The sequence below is a fragment of the Electrophorus electricus genome, chromosome 3 (assembly GCF_041902795.1).
Source record: "Electrophorus electricus isolate QZ-2024a chromosome 3, ASM4190279v1, whole genome shotgun sequence".
NCBI lineage: Eukaryota > Metazoa > Chordata > Actinopteri > Gymnotiformes > Gymnotidae > Electrophorus > Electrophorus electricus.
The window spans coordinates 23,912,914-23,923,672 of NC_137499.1; the positions used below are offsets into that span (position 1 = coordinate 23,912,914).

Below are 10,759 nucleotides of genomic sequence, written 5' to 3' on the forward strand. Positions count from 1 at the left end.
TCTCTCTTGTGCTCTGGGGCCATTTTAAAGCACAAATTAATCATAGACCTTTTCTACAAATTTTCAATGCATTAAATGGGAAAGCACTCAAACTTGTTACCATTAAAATATATTTAGCAATGATTTTTAACCATGTATTTGGGACATGTTTAATTGTTTAACACATTGATGTTGAAACAAGTTATCCCTCTACGTTTCCATCCTCCCTCTAGTCCTGAAGCGGTCAGAATTCCTTGGATTGGAGAGACCCAGTTTTCATTTCAGAGAATCGAAAGCTTGTGATTGTTCCCTCCCCGGATACGAGCAACAGGGTTGACCCAGTGCTTTTTTTCCTCCTCTGTCCCGGTCGTTTACCATCAATCCCAGAACGGTAAGAGACCGTGGTGGTTCGTCTTCCTCTGTCCCAGTAGTTTACCATCAATCCCAGAACGGTAAGAGACCCTTTGGGTTAGGAGTCCCAGCTTTCATTTCAGAGAATCGAAAGCTTGTGGTTGTTGAACCCTCCCCGGATACGAGCCGACAGCATTGAACCAGTGCTTCGTGTTCCTCTTCCTCTGTCCCAGGACGGTAAGAGACCTGTTGTGTTAAATTCATTTAACCAAAGATCTTGAATTGGCCTCTTTAGGGTGAAAGTCGGGTAATGACATTTAAGGGGAAGGTTGATTTTTGTATTTGATGGGAGATTTTCGGCGTGAACGGCGAAGGTTTTCACGGAAACATCGTATGAAAAGGCACCGACGCCTCTCGTCTGCACCGAGTAGTAGGTATTTACATTGGTAAAGATCACGAAGCGAATGAAATGAGGGAAGTAATACGTTTTAATTTGGCATATCTGAGCCCCGTTTCTCAGTATCATTTAAAGATCATCTTTGTTTTACGACGCTTTTGGGACAGCCCATCATGGACCGTTTGTTTACGTGTTTGCTGTGTAGTGATCTTTAGCCTGCGCTAAATATACCCTGGGAAGTCAAGCGGACATAAACAGTTGTCACTTTAAGGTAAACGGCTACCTGTTTTTTAGTAGTAACAACCTAAGTCCGACTTGACTAGCAAAAGTATGAATGAAACGTGATAGTTAATTTTTATTAGTCAAAATATTTTTACTAGTCAAAATTGAATTACAGGTCTCTGATGTAATTACATTTAAACATCTCCAACATATAGGAAAATGTATAATTATGACTAGCTAAATCGGTGTTCTGTCAGTTAAATTCAATTTCATATCCAAAACTATTACTAAAAATAAACGTTATTACTAAAAAATTCTGGAAAAGGTTTGTTGTTTATAGAGAAAATTAACCAGTTAAAATATACATTTTAGATGGAAAGCGGAGCGGCTGTTTTGAAAGTAAATTAATTTCAAAATGGTTTTGGTGGTACGCAGAACGAGCGTTCATGAAACCTTCCTCCTCAGCTTTTTACAATGGACACTAGGCTTTGGCTATTCGATGCACAGTTTTGTCCATTTCCTGTCCAAAAACACTTGATTAATTTATACATCTTATTGCCAGGTTTATGACTGGCAATAAGGAAGAGCTATACTGTACTCTCTTCAGTTGCCCCAAAGGTAGGGTTTTTTTTGTTTGTTTGGTTTTTTTTTTAAGCGCCTTTGAAAATTATGAATTTTGGCTGTGAAAATGGACTTTTAAGCTTTTATGTATGTGGGAACAAAATGTTCTTACTCAACCCCCATCCTGTACCATACTGGCTTTGAGCCTCTAATACTGCTTGACTGGGTGTCTTCAAACAAAGTCTGAACATTCACTTCTTAACTCAGTCCCTAAGCAGTTAAATAGGCACTTAACTAAACACAGAAGGCTAGGAAACAGACATGAGGAAAACACTAAGGCATGGTAACACACGAACTAAGCAAACAAATAAAACAAGGACGATAACGGTGATCATTATGATCACACTTAACCAAGACAATTAAGCACTAACCAGACACAGGTGAACATAGGAACAGCGAGAACCAAGACAAGGACTGGAATTAAGGAACAGATGAGGGGCGGAGAAAAAGAAACAAGGAATGGAACGAGGGAGTAAAGGAAAACAGAAACAGGGATGCCAGGAGGGTGGGCAATTGTGACATTGATGGATATTGCAAAACGCTAAGTTACACTGGACAAGGGCATGTGCCAAATGCTTTAAATATCAATGTAAATTTTGGTTTGCAAGATAAATACTGGCTGGAGCAATCTGTGTGCGTGCAGTGTTGTGTGGGATAAAGGGTGCGGTTCATTACAGAAGATCACAATTCCAATTTCTGAAAATTCTTTGGCGTGACTAACAAATAATCAAAATCAAGCAAATTCATAATCACAAGCTTTGCAACAGCTGGAAAGCAAGCCACTAAACTCACACACTCATCTTCTCTCTGCGGAGAAGGAACTCTTTTTTTCACTACACTTTCCCAGTGCTCTTAAACCAGAACTAGGGTCTGGATTATACCATTACTTGCTAGTTGGTTAAAAATTATGCAAGGATCTTAAAAGATCTTTTCAGACTGGTTTTCAGGAATACAAGATTCAAGCATTAAATCTTGGTGTCCTATGAGTTTGACAACTCTTACATAAGCATACACTATGATGTAATAGACGTTTTACTGGTTCTCCTCGCATGCCTCCCTTTCTAGGATGGTCCAACCCCCAGAAGAAGGTGCCTTCCCCTGCCACTCCATTCCTGTGGACAACTGGGTAAGTAAACACATCATCAAATACACAATGTTATTGATGTTATGTGTTATATTATCCTGGTGATGTGTTTAGTCTTCATCACACTGTTTGTGCCATTTGCAGTCCAGACCAATCTGATAACTCTTAAGTGGGATAAATACTTTTGAAAAGCACCATATATAGACATTTTGATTTACTTTTAACATATACATTTATTTACATTAATTTTTATTTGGTGTTTTTATTATTTTGTATACTAAGAATCTTCTATTTTTTGGAACCTTCTCCACAACTCAATATTAGATCAAAGTGAATGTTAGAACCTGTTGACACTATGATTTTACAGATGTGTTAAATGATTACAAATAATTATTTGCTTAAATGGTTAATGATTGAACATTCTTGTGACATTTTGGAGTGAAGGAGCAAGGTTTGAGTGATGGACAACAAATAGAATTGTAATGAAAAAATCAAAAAGGTAAACACAGGCACAAAATGAGGTAAAAAAAATGTAACAAAAAATCAAATAAAGGCAATTGAGAGGCTGAATAGACTTGAATTCATGGGCTTGTGAAATGAGTTCTCATATAGGAGAATGTCAGTGCAAAGCACTGAAAAGGTGGTCCTGTGTCTTTTAAATAAGGAGGAAGGAATGAGGTGCAGGTGCATGTGATTAATTAATTTAAAGGTGATTGTGAACTTGGAAGTGGTTATGTGTCATGATTGGTGGAGGGACTGGTGATTGACGAGCTGGAGGAGGATGGAAGGGGCTGTGAGGGTGATAGTCTGTGGGTGTGGGCCAGAGCATGACAATTCTAACTCATTTTGTATTTTCACTGAGTTGTTTTTAGTTTGTATTAGTGTCCCTGTTATAGATAGTGTATTACAAATGAAATGGCCTTATCTTGAGGCAGTGTTCCTATACATACTGTACTGATAGCTTTGTACATATTTAATCAGCACACACCAAAACATAGTGTTTAAACAAATAAACAAAAATGACTGTCATAACAGTTGTTTATTTCTCTCCTTTAGATGCCTTGAAATAAAGGAAGAAACTGATTTATGTATAAGAAATAATGGGCAAGTATTATAAGATTCAAACATTTTCAGCACCAACATGGCAGTGCTACAATATCATAATTTTTTACATTTTGTTCCTGTACAGATGAACTTCACAAGTTGCCACTTGAACAATGGACAGAATCTATGGTGAGCACATGGTTAAAATCAATAGGTGTAAAAGAAGAGTACATTCAAAAACTTAAAGAAGAGGAAGTGAATGGTCAAGTCCTGCTTGAAATCACAGAGGACTTTCTGAAAAAAGAGACTGGAATGAAATCTGGCCCTGCACTCTTGATAATTAAGAAAAGAAATGCGTTAATTGACACTGTAGACAAAATTCAAAAGCAGTGCAATAAGGCATGTGAAAAGCCTGCTAAAATTAAGGACCCAGGGGCAGTGTCCAACCAAAGAACCAGCCATCCCCAGCAGGAAGAGATCAAAGAAGACTTTGTCACTGTCCCAACTAAAAAAAGAGATACAAAGCCTCGACCTTTGGGCAAAAATGGCATTGACTATGCATATGTAAAACACGATGTTCTTGAGCCAGAATCAGGTGTCATTGATCTAATAAGGCCATGTCATGAATACAAGGCATTTACAGTTGCCGCAACTTTAGATCGCCAAAGACTTCAAGCAAAGTTTGCAAAGGAAGTTTTAAAGTTTGCTGCAGGATGCATAAACATTAGATCAAATGGCACCATTTACTTTGGTATAATGGATAGCAGGGATAATACTGGCCATGTGCATGGTGAAATCATTGGAGTTCCCATTAAAGAAAAAGATATGTATGTTGACGCATTGGATCATATTGAAAAGAGTTTCTCTAATAACTGCGAGCTTGCACGGCAGTGTATTCGACCACCTCAATTCATTCAGGTTATTCAACCAAACAGCAAAGAAGAACATTATGTAGTTGAAGTTGATGTTGTTCCCTCAGTTAGCTTAGTGAAGAATAGGGTGCTTGCTGTCCGTTTGCCAAACTTCAGAGAGAATTCCAATAAAGTTGAATTTGAAAAGGAAGTAACTTTTTGTAGAGTTGGGTCCAAAACGGAGCCAATTTCTGACCTAAATGAATTTTACCAAGGAATCTGTCAAAGGGATGCCCAAAGGGAGAGTGCAGAGCAAATACACTCTTTCACAGGCCCAGATCTCTGCCAAGACGTGGGAAGAAAACTTGTCATGCTTTTAACAAGTGGGAAGAAAACCATGGACAAAGAGAAATGGTACATACTTGTTACAAACAAGTTCCGAAAGGAAGATCTTAGCAGCATTCATTTTTTGCTGAACATGAATATCTTCTGTGTGTTTGACTTTGACCCAGATTCCAATACGTCTGGGTTATGTCGTGAGTATGTTAAGCACCATACTGCAAACCTTCATTTCCTGCATAACTACAAAATTCAAAGTGACATGAGTATCAGAGAATTTGAGAGTCGCCTCCATTTGTTTGAACAGACAAGCTGGATATTTTGTAATGGACGAAATGATTTCAAAGGCAATGAGAAGCCTTGTGATGAGAACACTTGGTCTAAAACAAAGAGGACTTTCTTAAAGGATTGTGTGTCACTGATTTGCAAGGACATCTTGCCCAAAGGAACCTTTCTTGTGATTTTCCTTCTCACCTCACACGTGGAGACACCTCTCCTGAGCACATTCTATGAATTCTTCACTGACATGAATGGACATGAAGACATTATATGCATCTCAGAATCAGAGGAGAACTTTCTAAAATGGCAGGCATTTGCTCTTCATTCCTGTGATTCAGAAACCGTGGAAAAATCAAGTGTTGTAGGAATGCAGATGAACCATGTCAATGCAACTCTACAGGAAGTCCAGACTTCCACTACTACCAAGCTCTTACCTGTGTATGCCAATGCAAAGTGCTGTCTTGAGAAACGTGATGAGGAACGGATGCCTTCGTTGGAGATTTTAGCTGTCAACCAATGCGAAGACCATTGGTCTGACCAAGACACCATTGAATCAAATAAAAAGGATGTGGAGAGACAGTTTTACCATGGAGGAAAAGTAACATGGATGAATTTGTGGCTAGCTGAGAAAAACTTTGTTGAGGAAATAATACATAGAGAAGCCTACTATGACGTGACCAAACTTTTGAGTAACTCTCTTAAGCAGAGCCCTGTTTGTATGCCCATCAGTTGCATCAATATATACCATCATCCTGGCAGTGGTGGAAGCACAGTAGCAAGGCAGGTACTTTGGAGTCACAGAGACAGACTAAAGTGTGCGGTTGTGAAACCGTCATACCCTATCGATATAGTCTCAAAACATGCTGTCGAGCTTCGAGAGTATGGGGAGAAAGATCCACACAAATGCCTCTCTGTTCTCTTACTTGTTGAAGATTGTGAGAAAGAGTATTTAGAAGACTTGAAGAATGAACTGGAAGAGGCTGTCTACACCAAGGAAGTTTCACATGGAACACCATGCTTCATTCTCCTCAGCTGTAAAAGATCCAACACTCCAGAGAAAATGTGCAAGGAGTCACCCCTACAGAATGTCTCTGTGACTCACAAACTTTCCTCAGAAGAAAAACGACAATTTGCAAGAAAACGGAAACAGCTTGAGAGAGAGTTCCAGCCAGAGTTTATCTTGACATTTGTCTTGATGAGTGAGGAATTTGAAAATGATGTAATTGCTAAATATGTTAAAACATTTGTAAGAAATTTGCTACAAGACATTGATTATGCATCTGTCGTGACTAGACTCATTCGCTACGTAGCTCTGCTCAACACCTATGTCCAGAACTCTTTTATTTCACAGTCACACTGTGAAGCCCTGCTTGCTTTACCTATGCATATGAATAGATTCCGACAGCATGCATTTGAGCATTCTCTGAGCGAGCAGGCTAAATTAATCTTCATACATTTGAGAGATGAAAGGACCTACATTGAATCTATCAGAATCATTCACCCACTGGTTGCAGAGAACATTCTCCATCAGCTTTTGGGGGACAAACAACAAAGTGACCTAGCACGGGAGCTTCTCAGAGATGATGTGCTCTTTGAGCACAGATTTGGGAGAGAAGATTACATGAAGTTCCTCCGAGCACTGTTCATGAAGCGCTACAGGATCAGCAAAGGCGATCAATCTGACAGCCTTTTCTCTCCCCTCATTGAGCATATCATAAACAATGAAGAGGTGGGAAAAGCCATTGAGCTCCTTAAGGAGGCATACAAAAGGTTCAACAAGGATGCATTTTTTGCTCAGCTCCTAGCTCGTCTCAACTACCGCCATGAAAGATTTGAAGAGGCAGAAGATTGGGCTGACATTGCAGTAAAAACACTGCCTAACAACTCCTACATCCTTGACACAAAAGGTCAGGTGTACAAAAGATGGTTCATAGCCAAATGCAAATCCATGGATAAGATTGACAAAACACCAGAGAACACAGCAGATGCCATTGAAACAGCTCTTAAAGCCATTGATTGTTTCCAAGCATGTGAGAAGGCAGCAGAAGCAGACATGGATGCAATGAACCTTTCAGGGTTTTTTGGAAATGTACATGTTGGATGCAGCTTATTAAAGTTGATTACTTCACTTCCTGTGTTCTCAATAAACGTGAATGGTCGTTCCGAATGCCTGAGGTACCTGCTCACAGACCACATTCCAATGGAAATTGAAAAACCATGGCAGAAATTTCATGACAAGCTCAAAAACCTTCAAGCTACAATGCATGAGTCATTGGATTGGATATCCGAAGACCTGAGTTATTTTCAGAGAGACCCAAATACAGTTGAGGAGGAGACCTCTAAGAGCTGTGAGATGACCATACGTAATGCTAAGCAATGGTTGGTAACCAAGTCAGCTGTTTATGGCAAGTACTTCAGTGAGGCTTCACTCAGCACTGTTCCTAGTCAGTGGCAGTCTAATCCAGCATGTCTGTCTCCCTTAATTAAGCGCATGATTATCTACCACCTTGGTGGGGGAAACATCACAACAATTTTTTCCATTCTAGACCAGAAAGACAAAGTCAAAACTTTTGAGGACATAATTTCACTGTATCCAAAAAACCCTCTGAGTGCTCACATGGATCAGAAGGATCTTGTCAATTATACTGCGACACATATTGCATTCAGTGCAGTCTCACCACAGTCACATAGGCTAGCTGCCTTCAGTGATCTGCAAAGGCTCAGCCGCCAGTTTCTTCAGGACAAGTCAAGGTGCCTTACAAGTGCACTTTTTTTATGTATGCTGCTGTTCTGGCCAGAGGAGAATGACTCTGATCGTGAAAAGGAGAACAAATATGAAGAGGTTCTCTCTGCTGTTGAATTCCTCAAAAGAACGTACTGGGCCAGAATCAAAGATATCCCTCATAGAAGGAAGCGCATTTATACCCATTTCTTCCTGGGAAATGGAGCTCAATATGAGAAATTTGTCCACAAAAGTAAGATTGAAACGAGAACCAAAATGTCACTTTCAGAAAAGCGTCAAAAATGGATCCAAGGTGAATTGCTGGAAATGCCAAACATTGCAGAAATGCTCAAGCGTGTGACTGGCTGGACAGAGGATGGAACTGTGTACCTCGAGGGTCCTAAAACAAAAAAGTTTCCCATTCTGGCTCTTCATGCAAATTCAGTACCTTATGGCAGTGAAAATGTCACCTTCAATTTGGGCTTCACATTGAGAGGGCCAGTTGCATACAATATTAAGACAGTAAATGGTCAGGCTATTTAGAATTTGTCGAACATATATTCCTAAGAAACTGAAGGAGGACTTTTCCTGCAAAAATTTTACATGACTGCACACAAACAAACTGACCAGAACGTACACATTTTTTAAACTTGGAGTCTTAAGGATATTGTTGATGGAATCAGTAATGTTTTACTTAAATATCAAGATGTATGATCATTTGAATATTGTGCACAATTTTGTTACATTATTGTTATGAAAGTAAATGGTCAGGCTGTTTATAACATGTTGGAAAACATTTCTAAGAAACTGAAGAAAGACATTTCCTGACCAGAGCTTGTACCTTTTTTGACTTTTAGGGATATTGTTGATGGAATCAATAATGTTTGACTTGCATATCAAGACATATGATTGTTTATACTGTGCCCACTTTGTTGTTATATTATTGTTATAAAAATGATTTTCCTTCTGTTATTTAATCTTAAATACTTCAGAGAGCTCATTTAATGCCCAGGCTTTTTTTTTAAAAAGGAATGTTTTCATGTCATAGGATTTGGTTATACTTCAGAGAAGTAATGCAGAACAGACTAATTATAAGCTCTCATTTGAATGTTACCTCTGTGAAAGTGTTTGTGGTACTTTTGATACTCATGATCTTTCTATTTTTTTAATATCTTTAATAAAATACTAATATATATTGCTAGTTTCAGTTTTATTGTCAGTTTGTCTGTTAAGCTCCACCTTTTTAATTAGGAATACATTAAGAGAATTCTTAATCTGCAATACAGCAAAGTATAAAATTCAGAGAAAAAGGATGAAAATGGGAATAAAAAGCTAAAACAAAAAAATATATAAAGAGTAGTAAAATAAATAAAAACATTTACAAATCAGCTAAAACAGCAAGAGATGGAAGGAAATAGATTTGAGATTCTAAATGTACTTGGTCGGATAAGACCGCTGGTTGTGAGCAGTCCTGCACTGATCCAGCATTATCCTGCACGGTAAGACACGTTCTGAGTTAATTACCAAACCTTTCAGCTGTGAAATGGTACTTAAAATGTTCTGTAATTGAGTACAATCAAACAAAGAATCAATCATGTAGGCTATAGGGCAGTAAAATGATGGGGTAAAAGAGACTTAAGTATCTTATGCCAATTTCTAGAAAAGACTAGAAAATAAACACTTCACTGGCAAACTGCCATCTGTACACAGTGAAGATTTTAGATCTCGGGTACCTACACACCACATACCCCGTTGAACTGTAGTTGAAGAGTTAACTGAAAAAATAAACTAAAATTTAATACAGTGCTTTCTGATAAGTGCATGAAAATTGTTCCGACAAAAGGTGTGAAATGTGACTAGTCCCTTGGGTGGAGTTCCTCCCACAGTCCACAAGCATGGAGGTTAGGTAAAATAAAAATGGCTACCTTAAAAAAACCTCCTTGTATGATTGTGTGTGTGAATGACTGTATACCTGCATGCCCAGAGGGATGGCGCTTTGTCCTGCGTGTTATTCCTTATTCCTTTCCTGTACCCCATGCAGTCCTCCAGGGAGTTCTGAGAAAGTGTATACATCATTCATTCTCTTGTGACAAAAATACTATTAATAATAAAGAATAAATTAAAAGCGACAGCAGATGTCACCCTTACTTCCCCCACCAGACTTCATCCTGTTTCCTTTTTTGGAAGTATTTATCCAAGGAATGCATTTTAAAAAGAGCAAAGTTGGCACCTACTTCAACACTAACTTTTAGATGTCCTTTATATGCTAACATGTTAACAGACATTTCCTTTACTATGAATTGTAAGGGCACTTGTCACTGTACATAAACAGAAAGCACCTTTTACTGTATTTTGTTTTAAATGTTTATTCCAGGCGATACCAGCCTAGTTCTACCTGTTGTTACCCACTTATTCCAAATTATTCTGTGGTTCCAGTTGTATCTAATGAAATCTATGACTGTAACGTGAGCCCGAGTGCCAAGGAGCAGGTCGCACAGACTCCGACGTGGACAGACATTTATTAATACATAAAGACAACGGCACTCCCATATAACACAAACACGAAACGGTTAACATTAAACAAAAACAATGAACACGAATACATTTAACAAGAAGGAGAAGCAGACAATGTCCAGGCTAACATTAACTTCAACACCGACAATGACCAACAGCACTGCACCCTATGACAAGGGTTTAAATACACACAAACAAGGTGCAGGTGTGTGTAGGCGTGGTTACACACAGACATGCGTGCCAAACCACGTTACTCGTGAGAGGCGAACGTTCCGTGGCAATGACTCAAAATAAACCACAGGGTTGCTTCACTCACTGGATCCATATTGAATTTTACATTTTGCAGAGTTTACTTG

At 38.7% G+C, this 10,759-nt stretch overlaps 1 protein-coding gene across 10 annotated transcripts; it reads left to right on the forward strand.

The window, feature by feature from the left end:
* The first annotated feature begins 223 nt into the window (after positions 1-223).
* Positions 224-9,090, forward strand: samd9l (sterile alpha motif domain containing 9 like). 10 transcript variants are annotated; one of them, XM_027006769.3, is made up of 5 exons: positions 377-567; positions 1,512-1,567; positions 2,636-2,696; positions 3,711-3,758; positions 3,844-9,090. In XM_027006769.3, the coding sequence occupies exons 4-5, from the start codon at positions 3,755-3,757 to the stop codon at positions 8,430-8,432; spliced, it is 4,593 nt and encodes a 1,530-aa protein (XP_026862570.2). In that variant the 5' UTR covers positions 377-567; positions 1,512-1,567; positions 2,636-2,696; positions 3,711-3,754; the 3' UTR covers positions 8,433-9,090. The 10 variants fall into 10 exon arrangements, with proteins under 10 accessions (XP_081566861.1, XP_026862570.2, XP_026862572.2 ...); XM_027006770.3 differs by lacking the exon at positions 377-567 and adding an exon at positions 774-998; XM_081710735.1 differs by lacking the exons at positions 377-567; positions 1,512-1,567 and adding an exon at positions 224-370.
* The last annotated feature ends 1,669 nt before the right edge of the window (positions 9,091-10,759 follow it).